At 42.0% G+C, this 17,722-nt stretch overlaps 1 protein-coding gene across 7 annotated transcripts in view; it reads right to left on the reverse strand.

Annotated features, from left to right (window-relative positions):
* The window catches only part of Veph1 (ventricular zone expressed PH domain containing 1), a 212,399-nt gene that overhangs the window by 84,895 nt on the left and 109,782 nt on the right, over positions 1 to 17,722 (reverse strand). For all 7 annotated transcript variants that reach the window (XM_021634062.2, XM_021634063.2, XM_021634064.2 and 4 more), the window contains 2 exons: positions 10,909 to 11,118; positions 9,668 to 10,065 (listed from right to left, as the gene is read on the reverse strand). In XM_021634062.2, the coding sequence (XP_021489737.1) occupies positions 9,668 to 10,065; positions 10,909 to 11,118 (608 nt within the window). The remainder of the gene's footprint in view (positions 1 to 9,667; positions 10,066 to 10,908; positions 11,119 to 17,722) is intronic.

Consider the following 17,722-nt stretch of genomic DNA (forward strand, 5'->3'; position numbering starts at 1 on the left):
TCACCCACTCAGGCGCTCAGCTCTTCCACAGTTCAAAAACTGTGTGTGCTAGTTGCCATCTTGGCTCCAACCCCCCTCCCCCCCAGGCCTAACTCTCAACTGGACAAAGCTTCGTGTCATCTGAGAGGAAAAGCCTTCACCGAGATAGCGCTAAAATTATATTGATGTGGGGGTATGCCTGTGGTGTATTATTAATTGATGTAAAGGCCCAGTCCATTGTGGGTGGCACCATTCCTTAGGTAGGAGGTCCTGGGCTAACACAGTTGACTAAGCCAAGCTAATTTGTGAGCCAGAGAGCCAGTTAGCAGGCACCATCTGCCATGGTTTCTGCTGCACTCTCTCTGTGTTATTTGGTTGGAATAGCAAGCAGTCCTGCTTTCAGGTTCCTGCCTTGATTTCCCTCAGTGAGACCTGGAAGTGTAAAATAAAATAAACCCTTTTCTTTCCAAGTTGTTTTTTGGTCAGAGTGTTGTGTGACAGCAACAGAATGAAACTAGAGCAGGGACATGCAGGCTTGGGTCTGATTGTGAACATTTACTTAAAAAGATAGCTTGTATTTATGTGTATCCAAGGTTCTTTATGGAAGAACTCAGAAAAGAGCTTGTCCATTCAGTGGAGAAGATAGTAATTTGCAGTCCAAGGATGACAGCTCTCATGAAGAGGAATGAGGGCCATTTGTATCATCACTAAATGCCAATGAAGGTGAATTTCTATTTTTCTCACTCACTGTTCAATGTTTTGAGTTAAAAAGAATATACTGCCTCCAACACATTTTTTTGATTAATTTTAACTCTCTGCCTAATTTAAATGAAATTTAATCCATATCTATTACTTTATACACAACTTATCCAGGCATTAAGGCATATTTGATGGATAGTTTTGTTTTTTTTTTTTGAGAAAACTGTCACTTGTAAAGAACTAAATGCCATGTTTATAGAGAATCAGGACACAGAACACAAATTTAAACACATCCCCAGATGTGAGTTTTCTGCTTTCTAGGCTCATTTATCTTTCTTAAAGTGTGTATTGGAGCATGCCTAGAACCACAAACTCAGTGCCAACAACAATCCACATAACTAAGCCTGTTATCATAGGAAAAACAATAGACTCAACTAAAACAGGCTTTTCTTTTACACAGAAATTATTTTCTGAAGTGCTAGGATCCAATGGAGCCTTTCATTACTGGCTTCAGGGCAGCATAGCTCTCTTTCCATCCTTTTCCAAGCTATTGGAGTTCCTCAATTAATAGATAATATAGACTTCATAACCAGTATTGTTTCCCTCTGTTATATCCCTCTGAGTACCACCTAGGTACTCAGGGGTCAGTTTGTAACCACATTCAGCAGTTATAAAACTTTTCGGATATAAATGTCTGAAGAATGGATCAGCTCCCTCTTTTTAAAAATGTTCTTCTGTAGACTTGGTGCAACCGAGAGAGGGTAAATAAATCTACTGCAATAGGCACAGTAAACCCAGACACAGTAAACACAGACACAGTAAACACAGACACAGTAAACAGACACAGTAAACACAGACACAGTAAACAGATACAGTAAACACAGACACAGTAAACACAAACACAGTAAACAGACACAGTAAACACAGACATGCCTCCTTTCCTCGGTTTTGGTTCTTCCTCTCTTTCTTTTATTAAAGGACTTACCATGTTCTAACATCTTCCCTACTGCACTTATGTCTTAGTTAAGGTTTCCGTTTCTGTGTTGAAACGCCGTGACCAAAAGCAACTTGGGAGGAAAGGGCTCATTTGGTTTACATTTTTATGTCGCTGTTCAGCATTGAAAGAAGTCAGGGCAAGAACTCAAACAGAGCAGGAACCTGGAGACAGAGGCTCTAGAGGGCTAATCCTACTGTTCCCCGTGGCTTGCTCAGCCTGCTGTCGTATAGAAGCCAAGCCCAGCAGCCCAGGGATGGCACCACTCTCCATGGGCTGGGCCTTCTCCCATCAATCACTAATTAAGAAAGTGCCCTACAGCTGGATCTTATGAAAACCTTTTTTTTTTTTTAAATTGAAGTTCCTTCCTTTCAGATAACTCTAGCTTACGTCAAGTTGACATAAAATCAACCAGGACAACCTATTTCTCGTTTGTATTACTTATCTCATGCTTTCCCCTAGAAGAATAGTCTTAATGAAGTAAGGCTATCACCTTGAAGTTTCTCAGGTGCCTACAGTGGTGCTGTCATGCAGGAGGCACTCAGGAATATTTATGAATGGATAAATAGATGGGAAATAAATAGGAGAAAGAAGCAGAACATTGAATTTTCAGCACATTCAGAATTTTCAGCGCATTTGGTAATTATACTAGCTTGCCACACACACACACACACACACACACACACACACACACACAAGTGGAGGTAGAGGTGATGGATTTCAGAGGGAGTTAGAGAGACGGGAGAAGTTTTAAGGGAAAGAGTGTGGGTGGGAAATAATGTAAATACAATACTCATCTCTGAAACCATCAAATAATAAAGCAATTTTTTTAAAAAGCAAATCTTAAGTATAAGTAGGTAGGAAGGAGCAAAGGAGGGTAAGGTCATGGAAATCCAAGACAGATTTTGTGTTCTGCTTAATCTATTTTCATCTAATGTAATCTATGTTTCTCACAGTTCATTGTAAGCTGTCAATAATCTTCCTCTGAAAGGCAGGCAATATTCTTGGCAATGGTCATCACTGTTCATTCAGAAAACTGTGTCTCAATGAGAGAGGAAATCCTTACATAGTTTCTCCCCTGGGGGAATGTACATTGTGAGCACTAATTTCAAAACTTTCTGTCTCAAACAGGTCTAGTATGACAATGTTGAAGACAATGATTATAAAGATCCATTAAGCTGCAACTTGAAAAATCTGAAAAAAAAAAAAAAGACTAATCCAGCAAAAAGGGGAAAGACTGCAGAAGAAGGATTCAAGCAGGTAGTGGAGTGATGGGAATAAAGAAATAAGGAATCATAGGAATGATTAACCAGATGAAGTGTGCATGAAGAGGTCACATAGGAAAACCACACAATTAAAAGATATGAGATTACATGTAATATGACACAGGGAGCTAGAGGAGCGAGGATTCGGGGAGTAGGGGAATTGCTTAACCCAAACTAAAGATGTATGAAGAAGCCTTAGGGAACCCCATTTGGCTTTGTAAACTAACCAGAGCACAGTTAAAAATAAAAAGGAGTTCGAACAGAGCTGTCTCTCATTGGTAAACAATGCTCTCAGAAGACATGAGTTATTGAATGAAAAGCTCAGTGCCGGGCACCGGTTACTTTCCGATGATTTACTGGCCAAGGAGCCTTAGAGACACCAAAACCAGCTCACACCGTTTCTGTTACCGTTGTATACTGTAAATAGACGGTAGGACACTATTACAGAGGATACCAAATACTTCAGTTTAAGACGTGAAAAAACCAACTTTGACCTGACCAGGATGCTGGCTGGCTTTCATAGTGCCAGAAGGTGCTACATAAGCTGCGTGAGGAAGAAAGACATCAGTTGTCTGATGTAGCATGAATCATACATGGTACAATAGTGGTCTGCTACACAAGATCTCCCTGCTGTGTGTTAGAGTCAAAACTGTTCATCAGGGTAACCGATGGCTCTCTTTGACGACTGTGCCGCAGGAGGGAATCCATGCCTGGTATGATTTCGGTTAGGGAAGCTATGGGGCCTAGAAGAAAATTTACTGATGTTGTTTTGTTAAATAGTCATGTTGTGAAACTACTTTCTAAATAGTTAGTTTTATAGCCATGGATTTGTGCTGTTCCCACCCTCGGATGGAGAAGCTTTGTATCGCAGTGGATAGTGGTTCATATGAGGACTCACAACCATTCAAAGTCCTGAGAATAAGGGACTGTGTGTGTTCAGGTGTGCATGGGACCTCTCCCCCATCCCAGGCTCAGGGACCGCTGTGGAAGAGGGGGCACACACACAAAAATGAAAGAGCCAGATGAAGGGGAAGAGTGCTGTAAAAGGCTGTTCTCTGCATAACGTGGTTGTAATACACATCAGCTCACAGCAGCAGCAGTTTCTCACACAAGACCGCCATCAAAATGAAGATGTTAATGAAGTTATTATAGCATGGAAGTGGGAGGAGCTCCCGATGGCCTCTCCTTAGGTAAGGCGTTAAGAGTCACTTTTCTTTGGGGAAGGGCGTTGCCAGGTTGCCCGTGTCCCAGTGGATAACACGAACATATGCACAGCACTAACTGGCCTTAGTGGATTACTTTTAAAGGCACAAGCCAAGAATGAATCCTCAGTAAATTATGCACTGAGTGATGATGAGTCCAGATAGTTTCATCAAATGCACACATGTTCTGCTGTTTTGACAGATGGGGATAGTCTCTGTGCTGGGTGGGGTATATAGACAGTCTGCACATTTCTTTCTTTTATGAAAACTTTATGGTGATTTCTGAAGCAGAGCCTCTCTACAGAGTCCTGGCTGTCCTGGAACGTGTGTCAGTGACACTGGCTTTGAACTCACAGAGATTCTCTTGTCTCTTCGTCCTGGGATTAAAGTCATGGACCACCATGACCACCGAAGCCCTGCACCTTTTACTTCATTTTGCTATGATTCTAAACGTACTTATAAAAATAAGACTTATTGCTTTTAAAAAAAGAATGGCCATCACATGCCAAAACAAAATGTTAATTCCCATCTCTTAGTGTTCTCTCCTTCTCTTGTCTGAGCTGTCTCAGGATAGGATGCTTTTATCCTTTGGGTGATCAGGCCCAGCCTGCCTGTCCTCCATCCCATAATCCCTGCCACACCCATCACTGCTGACAATTTTCCTTTGCAACATATAAGGTGTGGACACTCCTTGCTACCTGTAGCTCAGGCACCCTGGTCCATGTTTCCCGAATGAAACATCCCTCAGTCCAAGGGGTTTGAGTTTGCTGTCTACCCTTTCCTCATCTCTTCAGGCCACTATTGTGGCTCACCTGTTAGAGAGCCTTTCTAGACTCTTCAGTCTAACTGTAGTCCCATCCCATGCCCATCTCTGTTCCCTGGCTATATTCTGTTTTGTAGCACCTACCATGACCTGGTGTTATGTTATATGTTTTCTTTCTTAAAAAAAATTATTGGTTTGCCAGGCAGTGGTGGCGGCTCACACCTTTAATCTCAGGGAGGCAGAGGCAGGTGGATGTCTGCGAGTTTAAGGCCAGCCTGGTCTACAGAGTGAGTTCCAGGACAACCAAGGCTATGCAAAGAAACACTGTCTCAAGAAGAAGAAGAAGAAGAAGAAGAAGAAGAAGAAGAAGAAGAAGAAGAAGAAGAAGAAGAAGAAGAAGAAGAAGAAGAAGAAGAAGAAGAAGAAGAAGAAGAAAATTATTGGTTCACTTCATCCTATAGGATATTTCAAAAAAGCAGGGACTTAATTTTATTTGCAGCCACATCTCATATCTATAATGGATAGTGATTGGATTTGTGTTGGGTGAAGGAATGCATATCTTCTTGTAGAAAGGCAGATGACACACATGTAGGGGATTCTACATCAGATTCTTCTTCAGAGCAGTGAGTTCTCATTTAGCACTTGTGGGATCTAGCCTGGGCTGCCTCCAACCACAGTCCTTTCTTGCCTCACTTCAGCATCTCCCTCCCAGGGCTACTCTTCGGTCCCTGGTGTGGCCTGTGCTCTCTGCAGGTCTTTTGCACAGGCTGTGTCCACACCTGCAGCTCTACCCACTCTTCTTGTTTTCTCTAGAAGACAGTTCTAGAATCCTCCTGGACCGTCAGTTTAGATTTGACTTGGTACCATCTGCCTGTGCAGACCCTCATTCCCATTCTGTAGACAACTTATCCCACGTTGTACTCATGTCTTGTTGACTGTGGTTAACATCTTCCTGAAAGCAGCAGTGCCTGGTACCCATTAGACTCTATGAATGAGCATGGCTGGTTTTATCCAGAGAAAATAAAGAAGGACTAAGCATTTTACAATTTGATAAAGAAAGCCACTCTAGGGCTCTCTGTCTGAGTCTTCCTCTGTGTAGCCCAGCACCAGGTCTTAAAGAGACAGATGACTAGGTTCTTGGGCCTTGGGGTCTTGAGATTCCTGTTGGGGACATGATCAACTTCCTTTGTTGCTAGTCATGCAGCTAAGATATTACTCCTGAAATTAGCACTTCTTTAAAAATCTACATCCCCCTGAGGGATGCAGCCTTGCCAGGCCACAGAGGAAGATGATGCAGCCAGCTTTGATGAGACCTGACAGGCTAGTGTCAGATAGAAGGGGTCCTCCTCTCTCAGTGGACTAGGGGAGAGGCATAAGGGGAGAAGAGGAAGGGAGGAAGAGGACGAGGTGGGGGCTACAGTGGGGATAAAAGTGAATAAATTATAATAAATAAGTAAATACATAAATTAAAAAATCTAAATGCTGGTGACCATTTGTGAAACGTAGTTTTAACTTAAGTTTTGTAGATGAGCAACTGGATCACACTCTCACAGGAAGGGTTGTGGTTTAAAGTAGGCTGGGCAGAACCCATGGCATCTGTGCTGGTTGATTTTTATTGACTCCACACAAACATAGACATATCTTGGAAGAGGGAATTACACTAGAAGTGTGTAGGACCCAGTGTTGACAGAACTAGGCGCCTGCTAATGTTGTTAGAAGGCTTTACTTGTGATTAAGCACACAAGCATTGCTTGATTTTTACAGTGAACTTTACATTACTTTAAGGAACAAAATCAGCTCATGTGGACTGGTTGAAGAGAGGTCTTGCTTTCTGCAAGTCAGGCTTGCAATATGCTGTACAGATGGGATGTATTTTCACTCAGTCAAGAAACACTTCAAAGTAAAACAAAGTAACACTGATGGGTTCTTACAAGCTCACAAGTTCTTTACAGAGCTCCAGAGATGGACCAGATTTTCAAAGATTTACCTAATATTATCTGTGTATATGCTTTTGGCCTCTGATTATTTCACTTACACTAATGAACATCAATGATTAAAATTTTTAAAACATCCTTTGCCAGACAAGTCCAATTTTCTGGTCTTGTATGTAAATGTAATCATATAGTGACATTAGGCTATGTTTGCTCATAGGTTCGTAACTTTCAATGGCTGGTAACGTGGCCAACCCAGCAACAAGAATGCCAAGACTCAAACCTCAGTAAGACCTCTGGTTTGACAATGTTTTCTTTTTCCAGAGACAATGCTAGATTTGCACAGATCCACTTTTCCATTATTGTTGATCCCCACTGTGACCAAGGTCAGGGATAAAAATGCTGTTTGTGACCCTGAGTCATCTCATACTGATTTCTGCAGTTTTGTGACCAGTGAAACATCTGTTATTTTATCACTATTTGTTATTGAAGTATCAGGTTGAAGCACAAGAAACTGATGTTTTTGCAGATCTAAACAATTGAACATTTTTTTTTTGTTTTCGCATATGAACCAACCTGATATCCACAGTGTTGCATTAAGGGGTTGCTTCTTTTTTTTACAGTGTCGGCTTTGCGTATTACTCCAAAGATTTCCTGTTTGTTATTGTTTCCTACTGTTTGTCTCTTTTAGTAAATGCTACAGAAAATTTTTGTTTGTTTTTTCTTTGTTTCTTGATTATTTTGCACAATTTATCCAGAAAGGGTAAATGTTTCTTTTAGGCTAACAACACACTTGACATCAACATAATTTCTCAGCCTGGATCTGCAGTAAGTTTTTAAGGAAAGTGATGTAATAACATTGTGCTGAGTGAGCTTATGAAACAAGCGAACACATGTCATCCAGAGGATGGCTGGTGTCTACTGAATAGCTCACATGACCTTTGAAATACCAACATCGTTTCAGCCCAATATCCCATCCCTTACACATGTCATTGTAGAGGAATTTCCCAGGAAATTACTAAAATGTGAATGAATTCCAAAATGTCAACATAAAAAATAAACACTCAGTTCCAGGTTTTCCCTTGTTGGAAATATCACTATCAAAAGTAAATATACTTCTCCCCGTTTTTTTTTCTCCCAATATGGGTTCATTCAACATTTGGAAAAGAAAATTCCAAGTCATTTAGTTGAGTCTAAAGCTAATTTTAACTCCTCAACTAATTCTTTGTAACTGGATGTTTCAAGTAATTCTGTAGGTTTTCTTCCACATTGCAAAGCCATTAAAGCTCATTCTATAATAAACTTTTTATATTTTGACCAAGTTTGAAACACACGCGCGCACACACACACACGGAATTATTCCAGTAAGTTAAATGTGTTCACCTTTCTTTGTTACACAGATACTCTTTATGATACTTTGAAATTCACTTATTCTTTACATTAACCGCTTGAACCCATGTATACAGCTTATGAGCAAAATAGCATTTATGAAGAGGCCCCCCCCAGATTGAACTTTAGTGATTTCAGTATCCTCACAGCATTGGAGTAGTTCGCTATAGAAAACATAGCTGAATGCACGCAACACTCCTTCCACCACCGCCAGAAGCTGATCGTACTGCTACAGACATTGAAAGGGACAGCCTCTGCACAGACACGGCAACTGATTACATTTGTCGTTCTCGGACCCCCTTTTCTTTGGCTTAGCACAATCTAGTCTCTCCTCCTACCGGAAGTGGGATAAAAGATGGAAAGTAGAGCATGTGCAAGTGGACCCGCCAGCGATCTCCACCTTTCTGTTGCTTCTTTCTGGGGGGCTGGACTCTCTGGCTTTTTCTTGTGGGAGGACACTTGTTGAGACCTCAATTTCATTCTCAAGAGAAGGTGTCTGTTGTCTGAGGACTGCTGAGTAAAGCTCCTAGGAGCTCCACAGCGCCTTTGAGCCACCCAAGCTGGTTCTGGCTCCAATCTGCTCTGGCGGTGTTGCCCTTGTGTTTCAGACATTCCCAGAGTCAGGGTAAAGGCATGAGTATAAGAGTGTCAGGAGATTCACTGATTGATATAAATAACATTTCAGAGATTAAAATAATGCCAAAACTCCGTGATGACCAAAATGTCAAAATTATAATTAGAGAAAGTTTCAGTATGCTCAGTAATTATTTCTTTGGACCAAGGATCCCTTACAGTGTGGCAAGACGCTGTGATGTCACGACTTCACAGCTTGACTCTGCCTTTGGCGCCACTTTAAACTGTGCTCCTGAGGGAGGTCTAGCCCCCGACAGTCTGGCGTGACTTTGCCCTTTCCCTGCTTTCGCTGGCTTGTTATCTGCACCACCTCCTGGCATGGCTCTGCTGTCTTACTATATTCCTCCTGTACTCTTGGCAATCAGAGACTGTGTTTGGCACTCAGATCTTGAGCCCCTTGCGGGGCAGAGCAGGACACACAGCAACGGAATAAGAGGACAATCTCACAACAATCAGAGTGACGCATAGCTTCCCTATTTGACTACGGGGATGGGAGCATTCTCCGGATGCCCTTATACTAGAGCCTACTTCTGGGACACTGTTTTTCCCCCGCTCCTTTTTGAACATTGGGGGTAAGGAAACGGTTAGCAAAATCAGAAGACATGGAAGCATCTGAGTAGAATCCGAAGGGCAAAAATCAAGATATGGGTCAACTTTACTCAAAAAGAAGTAACAGGATCCTAGAAGATATTTTCAAATGATCTGTTTTACCAAAGGTCCATGAAAGGGTATGAGTATTTAGGTGTTTTAGAGTTTCGTTGTTGTCATTGACATCTGAAATTTCTCGAGTGGGGGACTTTCAAAGTGCTTACCTTCAATGGTGCACTGGTCTGGGATTGGGACTTTTTTTGCGATTTCCATGGCATAAGCCTTCACTTTGCTGAGGTTTTCCTTTAAATGCAAGTAGAGCTTATCTTGATATTCTGCAGGACTCGTGGCTGTCTCTGGAATTTCTTCCTGGATGTTTTCTTGAACAGTTTCAGGCATATTCTCTGGTTCTATATGCACAATGCTTGGGTGTGAAGCTGAGGAATTTCTCAACTGTGATCCATGGGCGTCTATCTTAAAAGGCAACTTGGCAATTCCATGGCTAAGTGGGTCTATTTCTGAAAGAGAGATGCTAGCATGCATTCCTGCCCTTTCTCCAACTTCGCCATCTTCTGCGCTCACACAGTTTGTGAGCACAGTATTCAAAGCCAAACTTCTGGACCTATAATGAAAGGTTAGGAGATTTAAACAAGCTCTCATCCACTGGCAAGGAAAAACAGCCACACTAGGACAAAAAAATTGACTTCCCCCAGAGTGAGACACTATTAATAGTCTGGGCAAAATGAGGACCACAAAGTTGTGTGGTGACTAACATTCGGAAGATACAGGGCGAAGGTTATGGTTCCGGGGCATAGTGCATGCGTAAGGTCCTGGGTTTTATCCTCAGCCCCATCAAGAAGAAAGGAAGAAGGGACTATTTAGGTGCCTTCAAACAAAGACTTAAATCAATTTCATAGCAAACTTGACTGTAAAATGGTAGATGTAGAAGGTTTTTTTTTCTTGCTTTTGTCTCTGATAATTCACTAGAGTGTAAGAGATGCAGCTGACAGCCATTCTCAAAAATACCATTATTTTCAAAAAGTGTTTTAAAAATAAAGCCAGAGGTTTGCCCTCTATTTATATCCCCTAAATCAAAGGTTCTTATCCTGTGGCTTTCGGCACCTTTGGGGGTCGAATATCAGATATCCTGCAAATCAGATATTTACATTAGGATTCATAACAGTTGCAAAATTATGAATCAGTAATGAAATAACTTTATGTTTTGGGGCTCACCACAACATGAGGAACTGTATTAACGGTTTCAGTATTATGAAGGTCAAGAACTACTGCCCTAAGTAAATAGAAGAGATACTTTAATATTGAGAGCACTATGGGTAATATTTAATTCATTAAAGTGTAGAACTTTGGGTATCTATAGGTTGAAAAAACATAAAACACCATGACAACAGAAACAATGGAAAATATAACTTCATACTTCAAAATAAAACCCGAACGAAAATTATACCTGCTAAATCGAATGTTTTTTCGTTCTTCCTTCGAGATGTGGTCTAAGCTGTATCTCCGGACAGAGCCAGGAGTATTGCTCTCAGCATTTATTTTGTCTTCAAAGGCTTGGATTTTAACTTGGAGTTTTTCATGGTCTTCACTTTCAGGCTCCATGGTCTTGGCTTCTCCCAGTTTCTCAGGAAAGCCAACTTCAGTGTTGGCTTTTCTCCTAAAAGAAGAGAGAAGCGGTCATGAGCTTCTTGTCATCCATACCCTTTGAAACAGAGAGACTCTGTTCCACCATCCTTTATCTGGAAATGAAAGCCGGCTGGATAATTATCTCCCTAGTTGTGCAGCAAACCTTTATTGACTATTGTTAGACACAGGCTTTTGATATTGCTTCTGTGCGGCTTGTGCCAGAAGCTTGGAAACATTGGTGATAACGCCAACTCTGTATTAGAAATGCTTTCTGGGGGCCTGGAGAATAAAAGCAGTTTGTCCTAAGATTTATCACCTTCCTTTGTAAAAACTCTTCAAAAGTAAGGCAAACATTCATGCCATACATCTGGTAGAACATTTCCATGTGCTGATGTGTTTGTTGGGAGAACTTGTTGATGGTTTCTGCAAACTCGTGGCTTTGTTAATTTTTGGGAGGTCACTGAAAGTTTTTCCTTTTCAGAGTAAAGTGTGTCTTCTCAATTTTAAGATATGGGAGAAATGAGTTGTTTTTTTTAATAAAAAATAAACAATATTAGCAGCTCTCTAGATAGGATTTATTAGTATTGTTACTTATAAGTATGTGTGCGGGAACCTGTGGAGGCCAGAAGAGGGAGTAGATGCATCAGAGTTAAAGATACAGATGGTTGTGAGCTGCCCAACATGAGTGCTGGGAAACAAACTCAGGTCCTCCGAAAAAGCATCAAGGGCCATTAACTGCTGGGCCATTTGTCTAAATATCTTTTATAAGACTTTGTGAAACACTTTGTGGGTCATTAAACTTTCTCTTTTAAGACAAAAATCCAAATGTGGTATTATTTGAGGCCCATGAGAGCCAAGAGTCCCTTAATTAGGATTAAGAACAGATAAGCATTGGGAAGGAGGAGGGTCCAGCTCTTTGATACTCACTGAGCTGGACAATGATGGTGGGAGGCAAAATGTATTTCTCTCATCTGTATTCAAATATTAAGCTGACTTAGGGTACTTTAATGTTTTGAAAACAATTTACTTATTTTATGTGTATGTGTATGCCTGAGTGTATGTACTTGTATCACATCAGGAGCCCACATCAGTCAGAAGAGGGCATTGGATCCCCTGGAACTGGGGTTACAGGCTGACGTGAGCCATTAGGTAGGTGCTGGGGCCGGAACCTGGGACCTCTGAAGGAACAGTGAGTTCTCTTAACCACTGAGACATCACTCCAGCCTGAGTGACTTTAATTTCCACTTAACAACCATTGATTAAAACCTTACTATTAATTCATATACTCACCAGGGTAAAATGAGCTGTTTTTAATCTTCATACTTCTGACATAAAATAGGTATCTTTTTCTCATACAAACAAATTCTCCATTACCAACTGGGTATCCAACAGCTCCATACAGTCCCAACACTAACTATCTGGAGTTAGCACTAGTCTGCACACATTTCCATGCTTTGATGATCAGTTTCAAGCATGGGGCCCCAGGCCAATAACACTGTGAATAACTTGAGAACAAAGCCAGAGGCCTGACTCTCTGCCTCCTCTCCAAGGCTCAGTAATGCACCAAAGCAGACTTCAGGCTCAAGAGATTCTAAAAGGCTCAAGAATTTTAGCTACAAGTTATCCTTAGATGCCCACTGATGCTAGGAGGAACATATCACAGAACTGTAGGTCAGTACTGCCAATATAATACAAAACATCAAGTCAAATAAGAATTTCATACAAACACCAAATGTCTTAAGTGTATTTGTTATTAAAATATTGATTATGTAAAATATTCATATATATTATAAATGAAAGTATATATTTTTAATGTTTTATGGCATATTTATTTATATATACAAGTATTTTATTAATTACTAGTATTCATTTATATTTTAGTACATCATTACTGAAATGTATTTTATTAAACTAAGATGATTATACTAAAAATGTTAATTTTTTTTTTATCTGAAATTCAACTAGATGTCCTGTACTTTAAAAAAAAAAATTCTACCCAGCTACCCAGCCACCTGGCAACACTGCTTTCCTCTCTCATGCATTCCCATGAGGGCATGTGCAGCAACCTGGAAGGCTGGTGGAGTAACAGAATTGGGAACACCTGGGGTGCGAAGCCAGGCCACCCACATTACCTCAGGGCTGCCAGATACCTGGAAGACACAGGCAGCAACTACTGACTCCTCCCAGGTGGAGGGGAGCATAGCATTATCTGTTAAATGTGAAGCGTGAAGAGTGACAGTCAGTAAGAGTGGAGGCAAGAGTCTCGGGCCTCTGCCATCTTCACATCCTGTCACCGGGCTCAGAGGGAGCACAGCAAGGACTTTGGAAGGGAGTGAGAGTCAGGAACCGATAATAAAATCTTACTGAAGAAACTGTCTCCACACACGAGGATGATGAATGTTGTGAGTGGCCACACAGATTTTTCACCACATACAGTTTCCCTTGTTTTGGAATTTTCAGGCTTGGAGTGCACATGGGTTAAAGAATGGGCGGGGAGGGGGAGGGCATTAGTCTACCAAAGCCTTCTGATGGGTTAAAGAGAACGTTTTGGTTGGGGTATCAGTCTCTGCAGAGCCCCCAGGGCTCAGGTTTTTTTTTTTTTTTTTTTTTTTTGCTCTGTTGTCTCCTTTTGAAGCTCCTGTCCCCTCCAGATCTTTATATCTCCCCCTTCTTTCTTAAGATTACCTGTACTCTGCCCAAAGTTTGGTTGAGTCCCAGCCTCTGCTTCGATACCTCGATCAGTAGAGTCTTTCAGAGGTCGTCTATGGTAGGTTCCTGTCCTGTTCCCTTTCTTCTTCTTCCAATGTCTATCATATTTGTCCTTCTAAGTGAGGATTGAGCATCTTCCCTAGGGTCCTCCTTAGTGTTTAGCTTCTTTAGGACTATAGATTTTAGTATGTTTATCCTATATCATGTGGCTAATATCTACTTATGAGTGAGTATATACCATGTGTGTCTTATTTTTCTTCAGGGATACCTCACTCAAGACAATCTTTTCTAGTTCCTACCATTTGCCTGCAAATTTCATGATTTCCTTTTTTTTTTTTCTCAGTAGTATTCCTTTGTGTGAATGTACCACAATTTCTGTATCCATTCCTCATTTGAGGGACATCTAGGTTGTTTCCAGCTTCTGGCTATTAAGAATAGAGCTGCTACGAACATGTTTAAGCAAATGTCCTTGTTGTATGGAGAGGACCTAAAACTCCAGCTCAGATGTAGCCCATAGATGTAGTTTCCAAGTGGGTTCCCCAGTCAGGGGAGCAAGGTCTGTCTCTGGCATGAACTCAGTGGCTGGCTCTTTGATCAACCTCCCCCTGGGGGTTGCACCCTTGCCAGGCCACAGAAGAAGACAATGCAACAACCAGTCCTGATGAGACATGATAGGCCAGGATCAGATGGAAGAGGAGGAGGACCTCACCTATCAGTGGAATAGGGGAGGGGCATAGGGGGAGAGGAGGGAGGAGGGTGGGGTTAGGAGGAGAAGGGTGAGGGGGACACAGCCTGGATACAAATTGAGTAAATTGTAATAAATGATAATAATAATAAAAAAAAACCAACATACACAGAGAAAAAAAGAGAGAGAACTTTTTGTTACTGGCCACCACTCCACTGAACATGTGGAGTTTCCCAGTGAAACTGGGGAGCTAGGCAGGTTTTGATTCTAGTTAGGGTAGAAGGCCGGAAAACAGTAGCTGGAAGGATTGGGCTTAAAATATCATTCCTTGCTCCTTAACTTCCTCTTTTAAAAAAATAATATAAAAGAGGGAGAGAAAAATGTCTTAAGAACAGAGCTCCTTTTCAGATAAGCGGACGCTCCTGCTTTCCTTCAAGAACAGAAAGTACATAAACATGAATGGGAGTAGGCTGGCAGGCCTCTCATCCTGTGGGTGTCTCTGTGATGGGGCAAACGGGCTGGTCTCTTGCAGGGGGTCGCTGTTTCTTTTCCATTTGTCATTTTTAACTCCAGACGTAATCTACAGAACGCCTTGCCAGCATTCTGTAGTGCATTAAATATTAACTTGGCCTTAACTCAACAAACCACATTACAAGAGGCTCAGATGATTCTGTCCGACCGGTTTCTGGTCTCTGCTGCCAAAGTAAAGTCTTTAGAAGTAGATCTAGGGATACCCAGGGGGAGGGGCGTAATTGCCTCCCTCTTGTGCACGCTGGGACTCTTCCTAAGAAACAGCTCCGCCCTCAGGAAGCTTGCTCTGCTTCCTCTGAGCTGGGCGATGTAAGCTGGTTGGGGCCGAGAGATTGGAAAGCTCCGTTCCCGGCCCCTTAAATGAAAGAAAAATAATATTAGTTCATGTTTGATAATCTTGGCTTTCAGTCCCATGTCCAGGCTACACTGTCCTGTAGAGGTAAGCTTATTAGGGAGGAAGGAAAACCCAGTGGGCTGAATCCACACCGGAGTCCTAAATTCTGGGGATGTTAATGTTTTTGCTCTTCAGCAATTTCTTGGGTCATCACCAGTCATCAGAAAGATGACAGAGACGACCCCCGTCCCACGGTCCCATTGCCGGTTTAGGGACTTGAGCGGCTCACAGTGTTTGTGTGTGGTAGGACAGAACTGCAGCTGGGACCAAGAAGCTCTGTTCTGCTTTCTGAGCTATTCTGTGGGTAAAGGTGGAACCATGTGAAAGCCCATTTATGTGGGGTTAGAATGTGGTCATGTCCACGGTACAGCTTCACTGAAAGGAAATGCTGCCAGAATTGATCTCATTTGTGTCAGATCAGGATTTCAGGAGAGGGCACTGTAGAAACACAGAATGATCATGGCCTTAGGAGGGAAAGGCCTAGGGCTGTGCCTCCAATTTCCCACTTACTAATTAGTGATGTGCCAGGTCTCTTTCTGACTCCAAGGCAAATTTTGTTAACTAAAAATGAGATTAATGACTTTGTGTCACTAGGTCGCTGAAAATGTTATATATAAGAGTGGGTTGGACAGTAGAGCCTTTACAGCATTGGCTTGAAACGTTCTAGTGGCTATAACTGTCAAGTGTGAACTTTGACACTGAGAGGTGTCCTGAGCCATTGATGCTCAACTTTGAAGGTAAATAGACATTTACCTTCAAAGAAAGGGAGGACTGTAAAAGCCCTCCTTCATGGCAGCAACCCAAGAATGCACGCAGAAGGAGAGAGAGGCTCCTGGTGTCTGGGCATGCAAGAAATGGCGTAAAGAAACAGGACTCATAAACCCTCCGAACTTCTTTAGAAGCCAGTCTAGGCTACAGAGCAAGTTCCAGGCCAACCAGTACTAGATAGTGGGGAGCAGTCTGGGGGAAGAGAGTATCAATTCTTCACAATTGTAGACATTAAGAGAGAAGCCTTTGCAACCAGAAGAAAAATATTAAGCTCCAATACAAAGGAATGGTCTCTTTAATACAGATGCTTAGTTGTTTATACACTTTCAGGCCTTTGGTCAACCAGGGAGAAATATGGAAATAAGAAATCTGGAGAAAGCAGTGCAAGACCCTTGAACATGCTCTTCAAGTGGGATCCACAGACCAGCAACCCCAAGTCCTTGAAGCTCATAGAATCACAGTCCCCATCCCAGACCCACAAAATCAGAATGATCACTGACCAATCTAAATGCACATTTCCACCAACCAATCCCATGTTGTCTGCCATGCATTCAGAGACCAGTGTGGGGATCTATCACAGAAAGGACAGAATCGAAAGTGGACCAGGGTTGATCATCTCACCCAGGGTCCTCCTTCTTGCTTATCTTCTTTAGATGTTAGTATGTTTATCCTATATTTTGATCATTCCTCACTCAGAAAGGCAAACAGGATGGACATCGGAAGAGGAAGAAAACAGGGAACAGGACAGAAGCCTACCACAGAGGGCATCTGAAAGAGTACCCAGCAGGGTATCAAAGCAGATGATGAGGCTCATAGCCAAACTTTGGGCAGAGTACGGGGAGTCTTATGAAAGAAGGGGGAGATAGAAAGACCTGGAGGGGACAAGAACTCTGTAAGGAAAGCAACAGAACCGAAAAAATATGGGCCCAGGGGTCTTTTCTGAGAGTGATACTCCAACCAAGGACCATGCATGAAGATAGCCTAGAACCCATGCACAGATGTAGCCCATGGCATCCAAGTGTCCAAATGGGTTCCCTAGTAAGGGGAACAGGGACTGTCTCTGACATGATCTTAGGGACTGGCTTTTTGATACCTTCCCCTGAGGGGGAGAGGAACATTACCAGGCAATAGAGGAAGACAATGCAACAACTCCTGATGAGACCTGATAGGCTAGGGTCAGATGGAAGAGGAGGAGGACCTCCCCTATCAGTGGACTTGGAGAGGGGCATGGGAGGAGATGAGGGGGAAAGGGTGGAATTGGGAGGGAATGAAGGAAGGGGCTACAGGTGGGATATAAAGTGAATAAACTGTAATTAATTTTAAAAAATAAAAAAAGAAAATGGAAGAAAGAAAGAAAGAAAGAAAGAAAGAAAGAAAGAAAGAGAAAGAAAGAAAGAAGTGAGTCCTTCATAAGGCCTAATGTGAGACACTCCGAGCATTCTTGGGAGTTAATGGGATCCATTTGGGGGTTTCTGTAAATTCGAGGGTGAATTTTTTCAGCTTTCACTACCAACAGACAATGGTGCAGATAAATTCTAAGTCTGTAGT

The sequence above is a fragment of the Meriones unguiculatus genome, chromosome 2, assembly GCF_030254825.1.
Source record: "Meriones unguiculatus strain TT.TT164.6M chromosome 2, Bangor_MerUng_6.1, whole genome shotgun sequence".
Classification (NCBI taxonomy): Eukaryota; Metazoa; Chordata; class Mammalia; order Rodentia; family Muridae; genus Meriones; species Meriones unguiculatus.